This window comes from Cupressus sempervirens, chromosome 4, assembly GCF_028749045.1.
Source record: "Cupressus sempervirens isolate cs-2001-9-10 chromosome 4, ASM2874904v1, whole genome shotgun sequence".
Lineage (NCBI taxonomy): Eukaryota > Viridiplantae > Streptophyta > Pinopsida > Cupressales > Cupressaceae > Cupressus > Cupressus sempervirens.
This window is the reverse complement of record NC_143121.1, coordinates 620,179,933-620,205,340: the sequence shown is the minus strand read 5'-3', so window position 1 is coordinate 620,205,340 and position 25,408 is coordinate 620,179,933. Positions and strand designations below refer to the sequence as shown.

Below are 25,408 nucleotides of genomic sequence, written 5' to 3'. Positions count from 1 at the left end.
TGAGCCGTAGGTGGTTGGTATCTGATTGCGGAGTGCAGTTATAGGCCTCGGCAACTGCAATACAGAAATCACGTTGTCAGCTGAGGAGTCAAACACGCCCCTACAGGAATGTCGGGCTGGCTGTTGGTGTAAGAGCAGATGGAACACGGACATCAGAAAGGAGTCACGCGGGCAGCAAACTCCCCTCACGCACAGAAGCCAGGTTCCATTGTAGTGTTGATTCATATTCGGTTACACTGCAGATATATACAGATTGTTGCACTTCCTAGTATTATTGTGTGTTGTTACAATCATTCTTTGGTTATATGCACAAATTTGATTTAACGCATGAAGAGTTTAATACATGATTCGATATATCTTGTGAATTTTTTGTGATTCCTTTAAATTACTATTGCCAACATTCACACTGTTAGCTCCACTCTCCATATTTATTTGGCTTTTGGATCAGTCACTTCCTTTGCTCTCCGGGTCTGAATATTACACCATTGCTGAAATTTTTGGCTCGTCATTGCTCAAAGTGTTGGAGAATGCTTGTTGCATGCTTTAAATTGGTTCACATGATATTTCTACATGGTTGCAAGTGTTGATTTGTTCACAAAAACAATGAAAAGGGAGATTTCAATGAAAGAAGTAGATTTTTGTTGTTTTTGCTTTTTTTCCTTGTATTTCTTTTACTAATTTAAATGAATTCCCTAGATTTTTGTTTGTTTATTTTTTTCATTTTGGTTTGTGGCTGTGTACCTATCTATGTTGTAAATTAGCTTTTTCATTTTGATGTCATGTAAAAAGGCAGTGAACACAAGTCTGCAAAATCAAAAAAATATATATTGTTTCAACCAGAGTAACGAGAATCGCCATAAAATCGCTTGAATCGGCGATTCGGCGATTAGATTCAGCAATGGTGATTTTTTTGGAGTCGGAAATCGCCATTGCCGATTTCTTCAAGTGAATTGCCTGAATCGCCGATTCAGGCAATTCATCCAAAAAATCGCATGAATCGCCTGGAAAAATCGGCAGGAATCGCCCGCGGCCAATAAAGTATAGAGTTGTAAAATTTAAAAAAAATTGCTTGTTTTTTTTACTTTGTTTTTGACCTATTCTCTTTATTATAACCCTAAAGGGCCTTCTATTTGTTTAACATGAGTAGAAGAGAGGAAAAGTGAGAGAGAAGAAGAGAAAAGAAAAGCCATAGGTTTCTAACCGACAAGAAGAAAGAGCACAAAAGAGATCAGCAATCCATTTGGGGAGGCCATCAATTGCATTGGGAGTATTAGGGAGCCAATCTCAACACTCCTCAACTCATTTGCAAGAGGTAAGTGCTCTTTTTTTTTTTGCATGTTAGTGTATTATGCATTTTTTGTTAAATTTTTATAGTTTTCAAGATTTTTAGTTTAAATCTTGAATGTTCTTTATTTTTACTAAGTTGCAAACTAGGGTTTGTTGTTTTGTAGCTTTTATTAGCTTCAAACTTTGATATTTTACATATAAATTTTTATTGCAGCAGCCTTTGCTTTCATTTTTTGCAAATTCGCAATGGGTAGAAAAGATGAATGTTGGAAATAAAAACAAAGAGTTTCCTGGAAGAACCAAATATCAAACAAAATGTATTTTTTATAAAGAAAAAATAACTTCTGGGGGTATTTATAGATTGAAATACCACATTGCTGCTATACCTGGACACGATGTTACAATTTGCACTCACCAAACTCCTGAGGCAAAACGCACTTGCTTAATGGCATTAGAAAAAATTGAAAAAGACAAAGCCAATAGGAAAATGCAACTTGAAGGATTAAGGGGTATTGGCTCCCATGTTCCCGCATCCGCATCTGCAGCCGCATCCACATCTGCATCTGCATCAGCTTCTGCATCTGTAGGTTGTGTTGGAGAGGGTTCTTCTAGGCCTCCTTTTTATCCTAGTTCTTCTGCTCGTGCTAGTGCTAGTCGGTCACATACTGAGACAGAGTCCCACACCAACCTATTGCAGCCTAGAGTGCGGAAAAACAGAATGGATAGTTACTTTGTGCCCCGCACTACTCCTGGTTCCCAACCCACGCTTGAGGGCATGGGTTTGAACAAGGAAATTCATGATGCTGCCAGAAAGGAGATATGCAAATTTTGGTACTTTTGCAACATTCCATTTATTGCAGCCAGGTAATTGATTCTTTTTTCGTTGTTTTCTTAAAAGTTAAAATTAAAAGTAAAAGTAAAACTTTAATTATATTTACTTGTTTTATAATTTGAGTCTTTGACATCTAAATTTTTATTTGTGACAGGGCTCCTTATTGGCAGAACATGATAGACGCGGTTGCTATTTGTGGTCCGGGGTTTAAAGCCCCAACTGAGGCTGAGTTGAGCGGATACCTCTTGGATGAGATGGTAGAGGACATGAGGGCTGAGCTCGAGGAGAACCGAAAGGAGTGGATTGCAAAGGGTTGCACCATCATGACTGATGGTTGGACAGATAGGAGGAATAGAACACTCCTCAATTTTCTTGTATCCTGTGGAGGTAATTGATCATTCTACTTTCCTACATACATAATTGTAAGTTTTGATTTGTTGAATGCTAATTTGTTGATGATCCATTTAATTTTAATATTCTAATTCGTTGTTTTGTTACTTGTAGGATATACCATGTTCATCAAATCCATTGATGCTTCCGCACATGTAAAAAATGCCACATACTTATGTGAGGCTATTGAGGAAGTCATAGCAGAGGTGGGAGAACAAAATGTGATCCAGGTGGTGACGGATAATGCAGCAAGTTATGTTGCTGCAGGTAAACTTTTAACTTTTCAAGTTTTGAAAATAAATTTATTTGAATTTTGAAATTTGAATTTCTAATTGACTTAAAATTGTTGTAGGTAAACTTTTGATGGAGAGGCACCCCACCATATTTTGGTCCCCTTGTGCGGCACATTGCATTGACCTCATGTTGGAGGAAATTGGCAAACTTGAGTTTGTCAAGTCATGTGTGGAAAGGGCAAAAAATATATGCAAATTCATTTATAATCATTCATTTGTCCTTAGCACAATAAGGAAGTACACAGAAGGCAAAGAGTTAGCTCGCCCAGGTATCACGAGGTTTGCCTCGAATTTCATCACCTTGCAGTCCTTGTTGACATCAAGGGATGAATTGAGGAGCATGTTTGTTGGACGGGAGTGGATTTCCTCTTCCTATGCTACGATCACTGTAGGGATAGATGTGGCGGATTGCATATTTGATGAGGATGGTTTTTGGAAACCCGCTAGAGAAATCCTGCAGGTAAATTTATTGCAATTTAACATTTAGTATTTTACTTTTACTTTAAGTTATATTATTTTATATTTAAGTTTTGACTCAAATTTTTTGTTTTACTTTATATGTAGGTCATTGAGCCCCTTGTAGCTTTGCTACGAACTGCTGATGGGGAGAAGCCCTGTATGGGCTACATTTATGAGGGCACGGATAGGGCCACGGAGGCCATCAGAGCCCAATATGTAGGAGTGCAGGAGAGGTATGGCCCTATTTGGGACATCATCGATAGGAGATGGCAGAATCAGCTCCATCGACCCATCCATGCAGCAGCTTACTTTCTGAATCCGGCATATCGTTTCTGTCCTGAGTTCAAGGCGGATGCGGAGGTTCTCACTGGCTTATACACAGTGATTCAGAGGTTGAGTAGCGATGAAGATAGCGCTGCTGCGATTGTTGAGCTAGACCAGTTCAACAATAAAGAGGGGCCACTTTTCTCTGGCAGGATGGCCATAAATGCTCAGACAACACTACAGCCAGGTAAAAATTAAATAATATATTCAATGTTCATGAATCTAGATTCTAATCTTAAAGTTGATTATGTAATTTTAGAGTTAACTTGTAATTTGTAAATGAGACTAATTGTTTCTATTTTCAATTTTTCCCTTATTGCAGATAGATGGTGGCAAATGTTTGGGGCCACAACCCCAAAACTTCAAAAAATTGCCATTCGTATTCTGAGTCAGCCAAGCAGCGCTTCTGGATGTGAGCGCAGTTGGTCCATGTTCGAGCACATCCATTCGAAGAGGAGAAACAGGTTGACAGTGCAGAAGTTGAATGATATTATCTTTGTTCATTACAACCTCCGTCTTAGGATCAGACAGATTTTGGGCACTGACTCCTCTCCGATCATTCTGGAGGAGATTGATCCAGAATCAGAGTGGCTCACAGAGGTTGTGGATCCAGTCTTCACTGAGGAAGACCGTGTGTTGGTTGACCAGGTGGATATAGAGGCTGAGGCAGCTAGAGCACGTTCTTCAGGCATTGGTAGACGCACACGTGCACGCACAGGCACAGGCCCTAGCGACGTTCATGAGCCCATCTTACATGCGGGAGATATGGCTCGGCAGTCCTCTAGGACCTACATTAAACGCCTTGCTACTAGGCAGACTGGATACTCAGAGGCTGAGGCTGAGGCTGCAGCCGAGCTTCAGGATGATGTTGAGGATGATGATGATGACTGTGAGTCTGAGGCTTGAGCTGGAGCCTTGTTTTTATATTTTGTTTACAGATATTGATACTGAATCATTGATAGACATATGTTTCAAACTTTCATGGATCTTCATCTTAGATTCTTACATACATTTATGATTTGATGTCTTATGGATCATCTTACATACATTCTATGATTTAAATCATTGTGATCATTTGATTTCTATTTACTTCAGCTAGCCTACAATTTACATTTTAGATAACATAGTTACATATGTGATGGATTTTATGTTCCATGTTTATGTATGTTAAGTTTTAACTTCTATTTGATGATGTTATAGTGTGTTTAAGTTATATTCAATAAAGGGTGCATGAAATAAGTTTTAAATTGTTAAAATCTTTAAATTTAAAGGGTTTTTTCAAATTTGCCGATTCATCGCCGATTCATTGCCGATTCACGATTCGATTCGGCCTTGCCGATTCCGATCCGATTCCGATTCTTGTTACTTTGGTTTCAACTTAAGTTTGGACCTTTAATTGTAATTGTTCTTTTATTTTTTTTCGTTTATTCATTTCATGCTGCTTTCTATCTCAAAGAAAATATATTTTATGGTTTTTCATTATGAACAAAACATCCTAATTATAATTGATTTATTTGAACATACTATTTTAAGTTTCGTGTGGTTTTATTCAATCTACATCTCAAAAAGATATTCCAAATGATAAATTTATAAGGAAAATCGTGCTCTTAAAAGATTCTCATCTCCATTGTTCTGTAGCTTTGATGCCAAAACTCCTATATTCTCAAATGGAGGCTCTTCCATTGTCGATGACTAAACAATTTTTGACTGTCCCAGAGATGCACGTTATTCTGTGAAACACAATAGCAAATTTACAGAAGGTATAGTGTATTTTTGTCCAGCTAAGGGTTCCTCGCTCCAAGACATTCATGTTGATTTGTGATATTGCTATCAGGATTTAACTATGTAGTTTTCTAGTCAAACTCATTGACCCGCGTTTGTAACTGCATAAGATCTTCTGATTACCTACATGGTGCTCTTTCATATACTTGTGATTGAAATTATGAAGATACATATGGTTTGAGGGTATGAAGAGACATGCAAAGAGACATGCATTTGTAAATATGAAGAGACACACATTTGGAAAATGAAAAGCTTTTCGGTATTGATAGGAAGAGTCTCTCATTTCAAGATATATATCATTGTTTTGTGTGATGAGTTGTATATTCAAATAGAAGCATTGCACACAAACATCTATTTTTGTTTAATAAAAGAGCTATTTTTTGGTGTGCTAGGGTTTTTCACCTCAAGTGGAGGGTTTTCCAAGGATAAACCACTGTGTCTTGGTGTTCTTTAATTTGCTTATTGTTGTTTATTAGATTATCTTTTTCTGGGGAAGACATTAATATGTGTTGCTTGTGTGACTCTAATCATTGGAATGATTTCAAAAACCAAGCATGCGCACAATTTCAAGGAGGTGTTGGAATGATTCAAAAACCAAAGTTATGCAACCTTTATTCTTGGATCACTAAAATTCAATGAAACATGGAGATCGCAACCCCTCCCAAACATCTAAGTACCTGACCCCGAGACGTCCCCACACTAGGTACTTGGAGTACCCAAGTACCCCCACCTTTGCCATTTCTCAACCATGACGTCGTTGGGATGTGTACTCAAATTTCTATTTGAGTTTTGATTTTTTGAGTGTTACTATTGGGAATGTACTATGGTACAATGTTGAATGTCCCATGGTTCTAGTTCATGTTGCAATTTTGTCATGTTCAAATATTGTAATTCGGTATGTTATACGCAAATTTCATAACTTGCATTCAAGATCTATATGTACAATATACAACACCCCTCCTTGCCTCATCATCCCCTCACTATTGTACCCTAGCCATCCCCCCATCATCCCAAAATTCAGCCCCATTGTCCCCCCATCCCGGTAACTTGTCCCAGCATCTCGTCATCCCAACGTACCCCAGTGTTAGTTTTACACTGCCAAAATTTGAAAAAAAAAATGAGGAAGATATCAGTAATTACCCCTTTGCCAAGGATTTGTTTATCCTTGTATTGGAATCTCTCGAATACAAGGAGTTGGTGCTAACAAATGGTCTCTAAGTTTTCCATGAGATTTTTCTAGTATAAAACCCTAGTTTCCATCTTTTGATGTTTAAATTGAGACATTCTCATATGCTTTGCTCTAAGTGCTCTTACCTTATCATCCCCTACAATTCAAGGAAACGGAGAGTTTTTTGGTCATTGCAAATGGCTTAGGGAAATATCACTACACTTTGAAAGAAAACGCTAATTATGCAAGTTCCACCTGTGTGATTTATGTGTTGAAATTGACCTATCCAAAAGTCTTCTAGTGGAAATCTCTCTAAATTGGGCAATAGATGTTGGAGGCAACCAATAGATTACAAAAAAGAACTATTTTTAGGTGCAGATTATGCTTCTAAACTGATAATTCTACCCTTTATATCAAAAGATGCAAACCTGTGAGCTCAATTGCTATGCCCACCAAGTGGATTGAGTTGAGACACAACATGACATTATTCCAACAAGTGTTCAAAGAGATTTGGTTTCTTTCCATACTCTTTCAGGTGGAGTTCTAAAGCTGAACTCTTCCCCTTCACTTGATTTGCAAACCCGACTTTTGGTGTCATGCAAGAGGTTTCTAATAAAGGAGAATTCAAAGTGGGATTATCAACCATTTTTTAAAAACACACATTTAGACTAGAGATAGCTATTTGGTTACTGGAGACTTTCCAGATTGTTGTCAATAGAAGCAAAGAAGGCAGTTCATAAGTAAAAATTTAGCAGAACCCACCACTTCAAAATTTAGCAATTTTAGGATGAGTGGAAAGTAATGTCCCCTTTATGGAGTAAGATTTAATAATAAATAATAATAGAATTATTAAAAATTTAGAAATAAATAATAATAATAAAATATTATATAATGTAATATAATTACAAGTTAATTCAATTAAAAGAAAGGTCAAGAGCTATGTAATAAAGAGTTGTAACTCCCTCAATATAAGATATAAAAGGAAGAAGATTTTATTTGAAAGGGTGAGTGGGGAGGAAGATGGGTGTTGTGATACAAGAAAGAATTAATGGAGGAGAAAATATATAAAGAGAAAGCGGTCTCCACTAATAAATATAGTAGAAATCAAAAAGATTTTATGGTAAACAGGAGAGGTTGAAATTCATTGTAAGAACAACAATTATACCTAGAAAAGGTAGCATTCAATTAATGATGTCATTGGATTCTCAAAGAGTGCTATTAAGCTATTAATCATACGCCTACAAAAATCAAACATATTGAGAATGGAAAGGAAGTGCAAGGAGGGGGTATGGTGAGGCCTCATTATTACGAGGTAATTGGTAAATACTTGCTTATTATTAACAAAGACCGAGAGGTCAATTTATACAAAAGAATAAAGTGGAAAGAATAGAAATATTCTATTCTAACAAATAAAACTAAAAAAACGAAAGCTAACTAAAGCTAACTAAATATTTACAATAGATAACCATCAACTAATAATAGACGTCTTATCTATTATTGTAATACCCTCCCTTAATGGTTAATCTATCTAACACACCAAGCTGTCCTCTGAATTTGACAAACTTATCAAGACCAAGAGGCTTGGTGAGAATGTCTGCAGTCTGATTTGTGGTAGGAACATACTGCAGATCTATAGTCCCGTCTTCAACCAGCCGTTATATGTAATGACAATGAACATCCACATGCTTGGTTTGTTCATGGCAGACTGGATTCTGTGCTAACTTGATAACGCCTTCGTTATCAACAAACAGAGTAGTCGGTCCTACTGGTGACATCTGCATATCCCCAAGCATCCGACAAAGCCAAACAACTTCACATCCGGCCTTAACAGTCCCCCTGTATTCAGCCTCAGTAGAAGAGAGAGAAACTGCCTGCTGCTTCTTGCTGGTCCATGTGATTGCACCAGAGCCCAAACTAAACACATATCCAGATGTTGACTTTTTATCATCAACAGAGCCTACCCAATCTGAATCTGTGAACCCACTGAGTTTAGGATTAGAACTCCGAGAGTACAGAAGTCCATAATCTGAAGTGCCCTTCACATAACGAAGCACACGCTTTGCTGCCATCCAATGATCAGCCTTAGGAGCTGTCATAAAGCGTGAAATATAGCTAACTGCGAAGCTGATATCAGGCCTAGTAACAGAGAGGTAGATGAGGCTGCCTACTAGTTGCCTGTATGTAGTATCATCAACAGAAGGAGAATCACACTTTGCTGATAACTTGAGACCTTTCTCCATAGGTGTACATGCAGGTTTGCAATCCTACATTCGGAATTTGTCTAAAAAGACCCTGGCATATTTGGACTGAGAGATGAATATACCAGAAGATTGTTGCCAAACTTCAACACCTAAGCAATAATGCATGAGCCCAAGGTCAGTCATATCAAAAGACTGGCATAGGTTCTGTTTGATTCCCTGAATCAAAGATGCCGAACTGCCAGTGATGATCAGATCATCCACATAGATAACCAGAAGGATGATGTCACTATCAGTAGTCTTGATGTACAGATTTGAATCTAAAAAACTCCTCTTGAAGCCTTGATCACTGAGGTACTTATCAATCTTGATGTACCATGCCCGAGGGGTCTGCTTCAAACCATAGAGAGCTTTTACCAATCTGAGAACCTGATGGTCTTTACCAGCAACCTTGAAACTAGGAGGCTGCGTCATGTAAACCTCTTCATGGAGATCACCATTCAGGAAAGCACTCTTACGTCCATCTGATGGACCTTCCAGCCAAATTGTGCTACCATGGCTAGGACTAATCTAATGGTGCTCATCTTTGCAGTAGGAGCAAAGGTCTCCTCATAATCAATGCCCTAACACTGAGAAAAGCCCTTTGCCACTAAACGAGCTTTGTACTTATCCAAAGTACCATCTGATTTGTATTTGATTTTGTAAACCCATTTGCAGCCAATGGGTTTCTTCCCTAGTAGAAAATCAGAAAGGACCCAAGTGTTGTTCTTCAGTAGGCTCTGGTGTTCAGATGTCATGGCCTGTTCCCACTCTGGAATTCCTTTAGCCTTGGAATATGTTTGAGGTTCAAACACACTGTGAATGTTGGCCATAAGAGCAAAGTTAACAGAATCTGTAGTTTTGCTCTTTTTCCAATCAATTTACCCATCAATGAGCTCATCATCATGAAGATCAGCAAGTGTCTTAGCCCACCAATTAGGCCGGAGAGGAGAATGACCAACAGCAGTACTAGGAGATGCTTGATCAGCAGGATCCTCATCAGAAGAATTTGGATCAAACTGAGGTGAAGCATCTACAAAGTGAGGTGATCCTGCAGGAGAAGCCGGAGGTGTCTGTACAAATATCACTGGAATGACTGGAGCTGCAGGAGCTACTAGAGCCCTCCCATCAGGTGGACCTAATGGAAGCCGAACTCCCAAATCATGAGCCTGCATAGGCTGGTCTACTAGATCAGGAACAAGAGAAACAGGCATGAATGGTCTTCGCTTCTCATCAAAGACTACATCGCGACTGTATATGAGACGAGATGTGTCAACATCAATCAAGCAGTAGGCTTTGTGAAGACTGCTATATCCAGCAAGCATCAATTTCTAACTCTTGGCATCCAACTTGGTGCGTGAAGCATCAAGGATCCAAACAAAAGCAAGAGAGTCAAAAACCTTCAAGTGACTGATTCTGGGCTTGTGACCTGACCAAGCCTCTTTCGGAGTTTTACCTTTCACCGCCACTGTGGGTGATCGGTTCAACAAATAAACTGTAGTGTTAACTACTTCTGCCCAAAAATGCTTCAGAACATGTTTGTGTTTGAGCATAGAACGAGCCATCTCGGTGATTGTCCTGTTCCGTCATTCAACTACACTATTCTGTTGTGGCGTGTGAGGTGTGGTGAACTAGCGTTGGATGCCTTGTGTATCACAGAAGCTGGAGAAAGTATTAGAACAAAATTCCCCCCCATTATCTGATCTAAGAGTAATAATAGATTTTCCAAACTCTTTTTCAACTAAGGGTTTAAACTTCTGAAATACAGTAAATGCATCTGATTTCTTTTTAAGGAAATACACCCACATTTTTTTACTGAAATCATCTACAAACAACAGAAAATACCTGGACCCAAGAACAGAAGGAGTGGCCATAGGGCCGCAGATATCAGCATGAACAAGCTGAAGTACCTGAGAAGCTTGCCAAGAATCGCCATTGGTGAACGATGTGCGATGTTGCTTCCCAGCCTGACATGCGTCACAAACTCCAAGGTGTTGAGTCTGAATCTCTGGCAAACCAAGAACAAGCTCATCCCGAGCAAACTGTGAGAGATAATGCACATTTAAGTGCCCATATCGCTGATGCCAAAGTGTGCTAACAGAAGATTGCCGAGCAGCCATAGCTAAGTCTTGAAAATCACCAAAATCAGTAAGTCTGAAAAGACCATGATCCTCAAGACCTACTGCAACAGTAGACTTCGTCGCCCGATCAATAATGGTGCACAAATGTGAACTGAAGGTGACTGCCAAGTGTGGAGAATGTCACAACAACTGACTGACTGAGAGTCGATTTAGTTCCATCCTTGGAACGTAGTACACATCAAGGAATATGAGATTCCTCCCCACAAACTGAATTTGAATGTTGCCTTTACCAACAACCGTGTACTCTTCTCCGCACCAAAAATAACAAAATTTGAATAAGGCTGGTAGTCGGTAAACCAGTCTCTATAGTGAGTGAAATGTCAAGAGGCACCTGAATCAATGTACCAGGCAGATGACTTCACATGATCTGCAGGTCTTTTAGCCATAAAGGCGTAAAGGCAGATTCCACTTGCTCAGTGTGCTCTGCACTGTTCGCTTTGGGTTGCGAACTTGATTGCTTAGACTGGGCAGCTAAGCGTTTCCGACATTCAACCTTCATGTGACCATACTTATGGAAATAGTTGCATTAAATGTTCTTTTTTCTAGTACCATTGGATGCTGGAGCAGAAGACTTTTGCTGAGATGGTTGTTGAAACTTGCCCTTATCCTTCTGAAGGATTTTGCAGCAAAGGCTTGCTCAATGGAGGTGAAACTGGAGCTGCTACCGAACTTTTGTTTCCACCGATCTTGCTGAAGCAGCAGGGTGCAGAGATCAATGAACTTCAGATCAACACCAGTAGATGTGATGTTGAGAGTCTCGATAAAATGCTCATAGGATTTTGGTAAACTCCGAAGAGTGATTACCATAATATCCTCTTCCTCCATCTTGCGACTGATGGCAAGTAACTGATCACGGATTTCTTGAATCCGATTTAGGTGTGCCTAGAGCGAGGTGCGCTCATCCATGACAATAGAAAATAGTGTTTTCCAGAAAGAAGGCTCTGCTCTTGTCGGAAGTCTCATTAAGACCTTTCAGATGTGTCCAGATTTCGGCAACTCTTGTCGGATGGAATTTGAGAAAGCTGGTCATCAGCCACGGATAGTTTGAGAAGCATTACTGCCTCTCGATTATTCAGATCCCATGTATCTTGATCAGGACCCGGCGAAGTCGGACACTTCGTAACACCCAGAACAAGTTGATCAATGTTCCGATATTCGAAGATTGCAATGATGTGCTGCTTCCAGGTTCCATAATTGCGACCATTGAATTTGGAGTTATGCTCGAGCAAAATATTTGTCAAAGATGCCATGGCACGTTTTTCAATGAAAAACTGTGAAAATCTGTGAAGGCACGTTCTTCGAGGCAAAAAACGGAAGACCCAGAAGAATCAGAGTGACCCAAAAGAGAGCTCGAAAAACCTAAAAGGAATTTGCTGTCGTTTTTTGGATTCGCTGGCTCAAAAATTGAGGCACGAAAAACGAGGCACCTAGAAAAAACGGACAACCCAGTTGAGCTCTCGAAAAACCTGCCAAGAATCTGCAATCAAAAAAAAAATTCGACCCCAAAAAATAGGGTTTCAAGCAAAACCCTATCCAGTAGCAAAACAAGCTCCAAATAATGGTGGTTTGGGCAAAAAAGTTGCAAAAACTTGATCAAAAATTAGCAGTTTTAACAGGCGACCAATGCTGGAAGGATATCACGATAGTATGGAGAAAAAAGCGCATGTTAACTCAGAAAACCGTCGCCTAGAGGTCATGCTAACAAAGGAGAAATGGCATGAAAAACGACTTTCACCAGCAATTATCAATCGCGTGACCAGGAGGAAAAATGACTGCAAACCGTTGCTTGACCCAGTAAACCACGATTTGCAGATAACAGTCACGAATTGCAGAGAGAAAATCGCGATTTGGAGACAATTTTTAGAGAACAGAACCTACAATTTTTTCAATACATGATTTGCACAGACAGTTGAGATTTGAAAAACCCTAGTCGAGTTTTTTTAAAGGCTAATTCGAATTTCTCCAGGCAGAAAACCCTAGGCGGGTTTTAGAGAAATTAATGGAAATAATTTCGAAAAAATTTAAACAAATAATTTCAAGAAGAAATTATAAATTTTTCCGAAAAAATTTAAGTATTAACTCTGATACCATATTACGAGGTAATTGGTAAATACTTGCTTATTATTAACAAAGACCGAGAGGTCAATTTATACAAAAGAATAAAGCGGAAAGAATAGAAATATTCTATTCTAACAAATAAAACTAAAAAAACAAAAGCTAACTAAAGCTAACTAAATATTTACAATAGATAACCATTAACTAATAATAGACGTCTTATCTATTATTGTAATACTCATTAGGTCCACCACCTCATGAGATCAATTGAGGACCACATGAGGCCAAGTGGAATAGTGTTTCCATTCTTGGGCCTAGGGTTGGGGATAGAAAGGGCACCTCATCATGTCCTTCCTATTTCAAAATGATATCTAAACATAAATGTAGCATGATAGAGTAGGCTCCGCTAGGTACACCACCTCATGAGCATGCCCATGCTAGCATGAGGCCAAAGGGCACAAAGTTTCCACTCTTCGGTCTAAGGCCAAGAATAGTTAGGGCACCTCATCAAGTCTTTCCCATCAAATCCCTCACAATGGTTGAGCCCAAGACAATTATGTGCTATCAGTATCTCTCTTGGCCCTAAAAATGTATGTATTACATGTATTATAATTATATTTTTATTTGATATTAATTTGTGTTCTTTAATTTGGATTTGTGAACCTAGGGAAAGTATAATTTGATACCAAAAGGGGGACACTACAAATGCTATCAAAGCCTTGATCTTGCCAAGCCTATAAGGCAAAGACAAACCAATGGATCTAAAGATGTGTGTATTGTGTGTATACTTTGTGTATGCTTTGTTTCTTCATGCATTCATCTGTATGCTTTGCGTTTTCGTTGTGTAAGCCTCATGTTTGGCTTAATTTTTAGTTGAACTAGAATATGAGAATAACTAGATCAAATGAAAAAGATATGAATTTCTTACATTTCAGGTCTAGATGTGCGTCATGCTATTGTGCAAATGTCAGGTCAATCAAATTCAATTTGATAATATTACAAGATGACCTTGCTCCTTATCTCAGTCATGAGATAGAACTTGTCTAAAAATTGCAAACCTTACTAATTCTCAATGCCTTGGTTAATTAGAGTTGCACATACAAGTTATTCATATTGAAGGATTTGGATAAAATTGGCATTGCATGGGGACAATCGAAATTGGGAAGCGTTAACTGCAGGACCTTTCTGTAATAAGATTAATAAATAGTTATATTAATCTTAGAATTAAAATATAAAAATAACAATATTTCATTATATAATCACAAGTTAATTAAGTTAAATTAAAGGTCAAGAGATATGTAGTGAAGAGTTGTGACTCCCTCAACATTAGATATAAAAGGGAGGACATTTTATTTGAAAGGGGAAGGAGGAGTAGAAAAAAGGGAAGGTATTATACAAGAAATTTTTTATAGAGAAAATAGTGTTACATCCCAAAATTTTGACCTAATTTGTTCATAACCGTTGGATTTAACGAATTATTCTTTCATGATCATGTGAAATAGGTAGTTATTTATATACGTTGTATTAACTGTTAATGAAGATGGTCGTTAACCATTAACTGTTTTTAGATGATTAGCAGTTGTTTGATTTAAAATAACGATTATTATGTTTTAATGAATTATTATAAAATTATTATTATGGCAGAATTGTTTTCATGGGTGATTCCAGGAGAAGATGAAGAGGGGGGGGGGGGGGGGAAGCATTGCCAAACGAGATCATCGAAATGGGATATTGGCTTAGTTCAGTCATCAAGATCGGCAGGTATGACCTTAAACTTCTTTGGAAAGGACGCAACGACTTGATCACAGGGTACATTTTTGGGACCGCATGAGCTATTAAGAAAATAATCTAAGAAAAAATAAAATAATCTAATTTAAAATATAAAACATACCTCAAGAGATTTTTAATTGATCTTCATCATATTTTCATAATTAATACTTACATATAAATATAAAAATGAAGTGGAATCAATAAATTATAATAACGTAATTTAATGATGTCACCCCATTGATATACTTACATGAACATAAATAAGTATATATTATAATAACAATTGAAAATTATAATCTTTCCAACTCTTCTTTTCAACTTTTTATTTCTTTTTCCCTCTCTTTTTCACAATCGATTTAGTACTTGGAATTTTGAATCGGCTATAATGTTTTGTAACCAAAGGAAGTCGTGAGGGAGAGACGGGATCACCTTTTCCTTGGTGCCCGAATTTCTTCCTACCTTGCTACGTTCCAGATTTCCCTTGTCTCATTAATCAATTTGACCTTGCATTGTTACATCTGCATCTTGGTATTGATACGCCTGCATCTTGCCATTGATACATCTGCAATATACCATTGTTAAAACCTTGTTCAGATTGTGTGATTTCAACTTAGCCGAGCAAGTATTTCCAGCTAGTATATTGAAGTTAAGCACTGAAGAACGGGAGGGAGCCGATCAGATTGCAAATTCCCCAAAGAATACATAGCAAGTCATTAGTTACTTTTTTATGTTTTTTAATGCATATTCTACTGCAGCCTACTAAGCTTAGGAGTCCTTTTCTCTATGACTGTGATCATATTATGCAACTTGTTGACTGTTCCCTACGAATTATATTGAGTTTTCTTTTTATTTTCATTGTATTAAGAACCATCTTTAAAGAAGTCGAGTAGTAACTCTTAAAAAGGAGTCTCATAATGTACTAAGAAACCTCATGAATATTACTAATATCAATGGCAAGGTTTATGCTGTCTCAAACTATGATAAAGGATATTTAGAGCAGAATGCTCATCCAATGCACCTCGGAATCACCAGCAATGAAACCACAAAATGGTGAAGAGGGGAAAAAGGACAAGGTGCTCATAAACTTTTAATGCACCTGGGACTCACCTGTTACTTGCCATGAAATGGTGAAGAGGTGGAATAAATCTGCAAGAAAACAAAAGAGAAATCAAACAAGAATACCTTAAATGAAATATATTTAATAGCTCATGCTCATCTCTATAATGAATCCTGTTGTCAAGTCGAGCAGTGGTGATCGGGTCGTTGAACCCAATCGGAAATCCTTGGCCAAGGTAGTTTATAGGCATGTTTGCCATCTAATGATCACTTGATGTCAGTAGCACCAGTCATGTAAGCATGTTCGTTTCATAACTGAGCAGACAATCAAAACACCAGGATGTTCAGGTGGTCAAACTGAAGAAAATCCCAAGCCCAATCCCGAAGTAGGGAGGGTCATTCTAATTTAATAGAATGTGTGGGAATTAAGTATGGTCCGAGGTTGGGAGGTTAAGCCTATGTCAATACTTCTCCTCTCACCAACGCCGAGGCTTGCACAACCAGCAAAAAGATCCTCTAATGATGCTTGTATGTTCCTTTCTTTTCTTGTTAAGTATTTTACTTTACTTGTTAATAAGTGGATCATGAATTACAGTTATGAATAGTTAATTGTTGTTCTAGTTATTTTAATTGAATATGATTATAGTTATTTTCTGTTAATTGTTAAAAGCAGTTAATGTAATGTGAAAAGGATTCAGTTATCTATTTATAAATGCGGGGAATTTTTAGTGTAAACTGTCTTGATTTAGATAATCCGTTTGTCACAAATAGTCTAAGGGTAAAAGCAGCTATAACAAACATACAAAAAAATCAACACTATCATAAAGGCAAGAAGCAGTGATCATCATAATATAAGAGAAAGCGATCTCCATTCACAACTATGGCAGAAATCAGAGAGTTTATGGTAAACAAAAGAGGTGGAGATTTGTTGTAAAAACAATGATTATATCTAACGAAGGCACCGTTCAGCTAAAGATGTCAACTGATCCTCAAAGGGTGTTATTAAGGTATTAATCATGCACCTACAATAATAAACTATATTAAGGAAGGAAAGCAAGTGCGAGGGGGAATGGCAAGGTCTCACAAGGAACACCACCTCAAGCAAGAGATTGGCAGTTGCTGAATTACTAAATTAGACAGCAGTTTATAAACAAATCAAACATTTAGGTATGAAGTACAATGCATGGCAATTTGATTTGGCTGGTTTGTTATTTGTTTTCCATTTGATAGGAAGTATATATATATATGCCATCTCATTATGAGGGGAGAATGCACATATGAGGGGCACAAGTAGCACAAGGTTCCATTCAAGAAGAGCAACCCCAAGTGGGGATGGACAGCCAAATGGTGGGTATCATTCCATGCTCTTGGGCTTGATGGATAGGCTTGAGGCACCTAGTATGATCTTCCAAGAGGATCCATGATGCGGATGGGTTGTTGAGAAAAGCCTTATTGAACCCCACAGACTCATCATGCAATTTGCAATAAAGAATAGATATTGAATTAGCATATCAGTGATTCAGATAATCTACATAAGGATCTATCAAGGAAAAGAAGGACAAGACGATATTAAGGAAGAATTATTATTCTATTTATATTATATTGATATTAACTATACATTGCAGTTCTCACTCTAAGCTGAGATTACTGATTTATGGCAAAATTTGGAAATGTCCCAAAAACAGGACATTGCATATTTTAAATACATTAATGTATAGTATTTCAACTTTCTAATATCTATGGTAGTTTTATTAAGCACGCACATGATGTTTGATGTTTAGAAAATAATGCTACGATTAAGTTATATTTGATGTTTAGAAAATAATATTGTTTTTCTTTAAAATATAAAGGAAATTTTTTTATTTGATTATAGTAAAAGTTATTTGATTTGGTATAAAAGTAACTATTTTTTTAAATTTTAAAACTAATAATTATTACTTTTTAAGTTTACTAAGTATGTTTCTCGACTTTTTAAAGAAAAAAAATTGTTTTTGGTTTGCTTATTTTTTCCCCAAAAGAGATCAGGTAGGCATATGAGGGGTAGTCACTTGGATTTTGTCTCCTCTCATAGGAACACTGAAAACGTCATTTGACCAGAAAATAGATTAACCTTGAGCAGTGTATAGTATTTGTTCCAGAAAGCTCGGGATAAGGATCTCTTTCTATGAGCAACCTCCCATGCTTTATTAGTTTCCTGGTGTGTTAACCTCCATCCAAACCAATGCTCTTAGCTGGCATCCAAGACCACCACAACTAACAATGTGACAAATTCAAGTGTGCATATGGACTAGAAAGCTTCCTATATTCCTCGCCCTCATCTCTAATATCCCCCTGAGAAAGTCTAATTTCAGTCACAGACAGCTCTCATGAAGTCTTAAACTTTTAATTTTGCTGTGCAAAAGGTGCAGGCACAGAGGGACGCCAAGGTGTCCCAATTTTAACACCAAAGAAGCAGGTTTTCCACTTGTCAAATCACATATCAGGGAATCTCAGTTATCTAAAGTAAGAAGGGTAGGAAGGGGATGGGCCATGACTATCCCCAAAACATTTCAAACATCCAAGAAGGGTCTCTAGACTCTCCACCCTATGTTTAGAACTCAAAGATGAATCAAGACAGATGATAAAACAATATTTATGAAATATGATCCATAGTGTTTTCTTTGTTGTGATGTAGGCTATGATGAGGACACAGGACATTAGTAAATCATTAGACTAATTGGTATGTACAAATATGTCTAGCAGTACAATAAAAATCAATTTATGTGATCAAGTGCATGCATTTTTCGGTATTGAATATTTATCAATCAATATAATGATGATATTTATTGTACAACTGATCATGTATTGGCTAGTAACAATGAATAAGCATAAGCTTACAGAAAATCCAAAAGATATGCAATATGCAATCTAGCATTAGTATAGAACACTAAACTTAAGAAATATGTGCTGCCACCATCCATGAGTATAGAAACTACAAAATCTCACCATGTACTCCTTTGTGGCAACAAATTCTACAGTTCCTCTACAAAGCTCTGGTCGTTCATCCGCATCCCGTCGTCTGCCATCTGGCCCCAGATTGCACTGATATTCTCGGGGGGTCTCATTGCTGAAGCCTGCATAAGTAATACAAATTACATAACTCGACACCTATAACATATTGACTGAAATCTACCTATAAGAATTCATCAGTATATCAATGATAATTTACATTAAGCATTAGCTTCTCTTTACCATTACAAGGAAAACAAAACTTGTTTAAGAGATTGTTAATAGGAAATTATAAAAGGAATTAGTAGTTTAGAAAATGAAACATTAAAGGTTAAAATGTAATAACTGCAGTCAAGATCTAAAATAAAATACAAATAAGATTTTCTCCAACTTGCAATTTCCCAGCACACTGCTGTGACACGCCATTGATAGGCTGAACTAGCTGGGATCCCATTAGTTCTTAAATGGCATGGAAGATTTTCCTGGATATGAAAAGCATCACCTTATATTATTAATACAGCACATAATCAATTGATTACTATGGAATCTTGCTTCACATGTCCCATATTTAACACTGATATTTGTCCCACTCTTTCATTTCCTATCCATGCATATCCATCATCTATCCCAAAGCCATCATCATTACAGCATTTCTCACTCACTCCATAAACATTTCTCTGTCAACTTTAACCCCATTTCAAAGCATTGCAAGGTAATGAGCCTTTGAAGGTATTGATTAGGCATAATATATCTAAGGATGTTCCAAAACAAAGCCTTACTTGGAATGGATTCCTATTAGTGATCTGATTGCTAGGCAGTTCCATGTCACATCATCTGGGTCATTTGCGTTTAAATGTTTATGGGAAGCTTAGGAATCTCATTTTTCAAGATGGAATTAGTGATATGAACAATAAATGTGTGGGTAAAGATCTTTAAGGTGGAACCTTAAACATTAGGGCAAGCCTCGTGCACTCCTAAAAGGATGCTCAGCCAAGAGCTGGGCTAGTAAAGTGTAATGTCCCATTTTTATTTTTTTTTGGGAGGAATTAATTATAAAGTTATCAATTAAAAAATATATATTACAACGTAACTTTATAAATTAAATAAAAAAAGCTTCTAGAGGTTGCTAGAAGAAGCGGAGAAAAATTAAAAAAAGGGAGGCCGACCTATCAAGGAAAAAAGAATAAATAGGTATTGAGGGGCTCATTGTCTATCATCGAGACTTATTATTGATTTTTGCTTATGTGCGTTGTGGAGCCTAGGGTTTCTGCAAATAGTCACAATTGGCCATTGAGAACGAAAACTCTCAATTGGTACGCAATTTTGAGGGTGTGAGAGATCACCTGAATTATTGCAGCTATGGGAAGGATATTTCAGTCCTTTCATTTGTACTTAATTGCTGATTTGGAGTTTCAGTTGGAGTTGCACTTTCACCATATCATCTTCAGTAGTCAGTCTCCAGTATTTGATCAATCCAGGTTCTTCTTTTCAATCTGTAGTTGCAACAAGTTCTCAATTGTATACACCCAGTTAGGGTTTCTCTGTAATGTGCTATGTTATAATGTTTTGGTGCTGAAATTTGCCTTATCATTTGTAAAAACATTTGGTTTTCATTGAATGAATACATTGGCACTATTATTTCTTTTATTTCAGCAATATATTTTAGCAGTGTGTTAAATCTAGAGTTTGTTTAGTGGCCTATTGGTACGGGTCAGTATAGTGGTATCAGAGCGGTTTCCTGCCAGCCTGATAGGGTTACCCAGCCACCATTTAATTTAGTTTACATAGGAACCAGCATAACTAAGAATATGGCTGAGAGACATTCTCCAAGCCCATCCAGAAGTGTGCGAGTTGATGAGACTTTACAGCAACAGAAGAGGCTTCTACAGTCAATAGAGGCAAGTATACAGGCAATGATGGTTATGATGCAACATTTGATTGGGGAAAATAGGAGAAATAATCATGATCAGGATGACAGAAGCATAGCAGGATCACAACATAGGACACGGCCTGGAACAGCTGATAGACCCACACGTCCTACATTTAGAGAAGAAACTCCAACACGCACACCTGATGATATGGTAACAAATATTGTAAATGAACTCCGACAAGTGAGGAATGAGTGGGATTCATTACCAGAATATGTACAAGATGGATGGACATTTGACAGGTACCTGAACTATAGAGCTGCCAAGCAGAAGCAAGTAGATAAACACAGTGAGTTGCAACAGGTCATCAACAAGTTGGTATCACCCACATTTGATGGCAGTGGAAAAATGATTGCTCGTGCTTGGATTCATAAGGTGGATACTTTCCTATCTCTGAAGACTATGACAAAAATTGAAGCACTCAAGTATGCCACTTTACACTTAGATGGGGCAGCACATGATTGGTGGACACATGGCACGATCACATTGCAACACAATCAGGTAGCCACTTATCAGGAGTTTGTGGATAGATTGATAGAAAGGTTTGATAAAAAAATCCTGAAGTTTATTTCCGGGAGTTAGCCCAGTTGAGACAGTCAAGAGGCTTAGAACAATTTATCAATGACTTCCAGAAGCTTGCAGTAATGGTGCCTGACATTTCAGAAAGGAGGCTAGTCATTTTATTCACAGAGGGATTAACTGAACCACTCAAAGGGTGGGTAAAGGCCTTTGATCCTCTTACATTACAAGAAGCCATGAAGAAAGCCCGCAATATGGAACTTGCAGCTCCAGCAAACCGGTTTAGTTCAAAGGGTTCTTCATCATTTAGAGATAACAAAGGGGAATTCAACAAGGGTAAAGAGAAGGTTAGTGACTCAAAAGACAAGCTAGTTGCACCTTGGGATAAGGAAACACTTAATGACTTGCGTAGGAAGAAGCTATGCTTCTTTTGCAAAGGTCCCTATGAGTTTGGTCATGATTGTCCTATGAAGCCTGAGGGGAAGGCTAACCGGGTGATGTGGGCTTATTATGAAGGTTCAGATACAGACATCTTAGAGCACCATGATAAGGATCCTGATGAGGTAGAGGGTGAACAAGAGGTAGATAGTGCTAAGAAAAAAGAGGCTCTAGAGATACATTTACAGGAGGCACATCTGTCTAGTATTCAAAGAGAGGGATCTTTTAGATTTCGAGGAGTCTTGGTAGGACAAAAGATTATTACTCTGTTGGATACAGATGCCACGCATAATTTCATTGATGCACGATTTGTGGAGAGGCGTGGACTCATTACTGAGGAGTTCGAGGGACTAAGAGTTAAGCTAGCTGATGGATATACTCTTCATTGTGATAGGATGGTGCGAGATCTACCTTTGCGCCTAAACAACTATGAGTTTAAGGCGGACTATCATGTGGTCAACATGGGTGACATGGACATAGTACTTGGGATGCAATGACTACATTCTTTGAAGGAGGTTACCCTGAGATTGGAGGATATGGAGATACGATTCGTGGTGGATGGCAGGACTCATGTGCTGAAGGCTATCCGTAATGGTGATGTTAGGACTATCTCATTTAGGCGGTTGGAGAGATTAGCCAGGCATAATAATATAGAATGGGCAGCAATATGTGCCTTGATGCCTACCCAAGGGGAGCAACATAAGACTGAATATCATCCAGATATTCAAAAATTGAGAATCAAGTATGGGAAGGTATTCAGTGAGATTCCACCAGGCAGGCCACCAGACAGAGGTATTGAGCACATTATCGAGTTGGAGGAAGGTGCTAAGCCTGTCATGATCACACCATACCGGCGCCCAAAACGACTCAAAGATGAGATCGAGAGGACCATCAACGAGTTGCTAGCAATGGGACACATCAGACCAAGTAAGTCACCTTTTGCATCTTCTGTTGTTTTGGTAAAAAAGAAGGATGGAACTCTACGAATGTGTATTGATTATAGGTTGTTGAATAAGAGAACTATAAAGAACAAGTATCCCATCCCACTCATCGATGAGCTGATAGATGAATTGCATGGGGCTTGTTATTTCAGAAAAATTGATTTGAGATCAGGCTATCACCAGATCAGAGTTCGAGAGCAGGATATTGAAAAAACTACTTTTAGATGTCATTACAGTCATTTTGAGTTTGTAGTCATGCCTTTTGGTTTGACTAATGCACTTGCCACTTTTCAGTCCACTATGAACAAGGTCTTCCACCATCAGTTGAGGAAATTTGTGCTAGTGTTCTTTGATGATATTTTGATCTATAGCAGGACATGGCAGGAACATTTAGAGCACTTGGAGACAGTATTAAGCATTTTACAGAGCAAGTCCTTGTATGCCAAGGAGTCCAAATGTGATTTGGGGATGATAGAATTGTTGTATCTTGGACACATCATTAGTGCGGAAGGAGTGCGAATAGATCCTGAAAAGATCCGTGCTATTGTTAATTGGCCACCACCAGAGAACCTTACACAGTTAAGAGGGTTCCTTGCTCTATGTGGATTCTATCGCAGGTTTGTTAGTGGCTACTCACAACATGCAGCACCCATGACAGATTTGCTAAAGAAAGGGGCATTTGTGTGGACTCGGGAGGCACAGGAGTGTTTTATGCAATTCAAAGAAATAATGACTACATGCCCAGTATTAGCATTGCCTGATTTCACGAAGCCATTTGAGCTTCAATGTGATGCTTCTGGAGAGGGAGTTGATGTTGTACTCATGCAATACAAGCATCCTATAGCTTATGAGAGTAGGAAACTCAGAGGGGCTGAGAGATCATTCAGCATATATGATAAGGAGATGCTGGCCATAATGCATGCCTTGGCCAAATTCAGACAGTATCTTGTGGGCAGCAAATTTTGTATTAAAACTGATTATAATAGTTTGAAGCACTTTTTGAGACAGCGGGACCTGAATGATCGTCAGCAAAAGTGGGTGAGTAAGTTACAGGCATATGATTTTGATATCACATATGTTAAGGGGACACAGAATATTGTTGCAAATGCTTTATCCCGTAGGCCACACCTCACTTCTATGATTCAGATATCAGAGGATTGGCGACACTTGATCGTAGCAGAATATGCCAAAGACACGTGAGCCTCTTCTATAGTGGAGGGGACAACAATCGACATCAGATACACTCTCATAGATGATTTGATCATTTACAAGAACAGGATTTACTTAGTCCCAGGATTGAAAGTGAAGCAGTTGATTTTGAGAGCATTCCATAATTCACCCATAGCAGGCCATCCTAGGTATTTCAAGACTTACAGGTTAGTATGGGAACGATTCACTTGGAAGGGACTTAAGGCTGATGTTTTGCAGTATGTGCATGAGTGTCATGTTTGCCAGCAGAACAAACAAGAGCACACTTATCCAGCAGGGCTCCTACAGCCACTTCCTATTCCTGACAGGAAGTGGGAGTGCATCTCTATGGATTTTATTACGGGCTTGCCTAGGGCCCAAGGGCGTGATTGTATCTATGTGGTGGTGGATAGGCTGACAAAATATGCTCACTTCTTCCCTATCGCTACTACATACTCAGCAACTCAGGTGGCAGAGGTCTTCTTCAGGGAGATTTTTAGATTACACGGGTTACCTTAGAGCATTGTGAGTGATAGGGACAGCCGCTTCATGAGTCACTTTTGGCAGGAGATATTTTGGTTGTCTGGCACTGAGCTTACACCTAGTACCAGTTATCACCCACAGACTGATGGTCAAACAGAGATTGTAAACAAATGGGTGGAAGGGTATTTGAGGAATTATGTGACAGATCAACAGCGAGCTTGGGTCAGATGGATATATCTCTGTGAGTATTGTTACAATACTACATATCATATGACTATACAAATGACACCTTTCATGGTACTTTACAGTTATGAGGCACCTAGTTTCTTAGATTTGTTGTTGGGAGACAGTCGAGTACCCCGTGCAGGTGAACTATTACAGGAAAGTAAGGATATAGTTGCTACTCTCAAAAACAACATTGCTAGAGCTCAGAACCAGCAAAAACAGTATGCAGACAAGAAGAGGACTGAGCGTAGTTTTGAGGTAAATGATATGGTTTACCTCATGTTGCAGCCATATAAGCAGTCCACTCTCAAGAAGAGTGGTACAGAGAAACTCAAGCCACGCTACTATGGACCATTCAAGATAATCAAACGAGTTGGTGAGGTGGCTTATGAGTTGGAGCTTCCCACAGATAGTCGAGTGCACAATGTGTTTCATGTATCACGCCTCAAAAAGACATTGGGTCAGAATGTGATGCCTTCTGCAGTATTACCTCCCTTGGATGATGAAGGGAAATTGATCTTAGTGCCAGAATTCATTTTGGATAGTAGAGAGAAGCAGCTTCGCAGGAGAGTAATCAAAGAGTATCTAGTTAAGTGGAAAGATTTACCTATTGAAGATGCTACTTGGGAGGGAGAAGTGATTTTGCAGCATCCAGCATTAAGATTGCTTGAGGCCAAGCAATTTTAGGAGGGGCGGACCTGTAATGTCCCATTTTTTTTATTTTTTGGGAGGAATTAATTATACAGTTATCAATTAAAAAATATATATTACAAAGTAACTTTATAAATTAAATAAAAAAAGCTTCTAGAGGTTGTTGGAAGAAGCGGAGAAAAATTAAAAAAGGGAGGCCGACCTATCAAGGAAAAAAGAATAAATAGGCATTGAGGGGCTCATTGTCTATCAT

General features: G+C 38.2%; 2 protein-coding genes across 2 annotated transcripts in view; one reads left to right on the top strand and one right to left on the bottom strand.

The window, feature by feature from the left end:
• The window catches only part of LOC149562745 (protein transport protein SEC24 C-like), a 158,613-nt gene that overhangs the window by 79,830 nt on the left and 53,375 nt on the right, over nucleotides 1–25,408 (bottom strand). The window contains exon 7 of the mRNA XM_089826163.1: nucleotides 18,780–18,907. Within this exon, the coding sequence (XP_089682289.1) occupies nucleotides 18,780–18,907 (128 nt within the window). The remainder of the gene's footprint in view (nucleotides 1–18,779; nucleotides 18,908–25,408) is intronic.
• On the top strand, nucleotides 1,547–4,668 carry LOC149562746 (uncharacterized). Its single transcript, XM_089824189.1, has 6 exons — nucleotides 1,547–2,151; nucleotides 2,274–2,506; nucleotides 2,624–2,776; nucleotides 2,862–3,190; nucleotides 3,415–3,772; nucleotides 3,908–4,668. The coding sequence occupies exons 1-6, from the start codon at nucleotides 1,547–1,549 to the stop codon at nucleotides 4,489–4,491; spliced, it is 2,262 nt and encodes a 753-aa protein (XP_089680315.1). The 3' UTR covers nucleotides 4,492–4,668.

Excerpts from the sequence above, each read along its gene's own strand:
- LOC149562746 (XM_089824189.1), top strand. The coding sequence starts at position 1,547 with ATGAATGTTGGAAATAAAAACAAAGAGTTTCCTGGAAGAACCAAATAT. Across the intron at positions 2,152-2,273 it reads ATTCCATTTATTGCAGCCAG|GGCTCCTTATTGGCAGAACA; the intron begins GTAATTGATTCT and ends TATTTGTGACAG. Across the intron at positions 2,507-2,623 it reads TTTTCTTGTATCCTGTGGAG|GATATACCATGTTCATCAAA; the intron begins GTAATTGATCAT and ends TGTTACTTGTAG.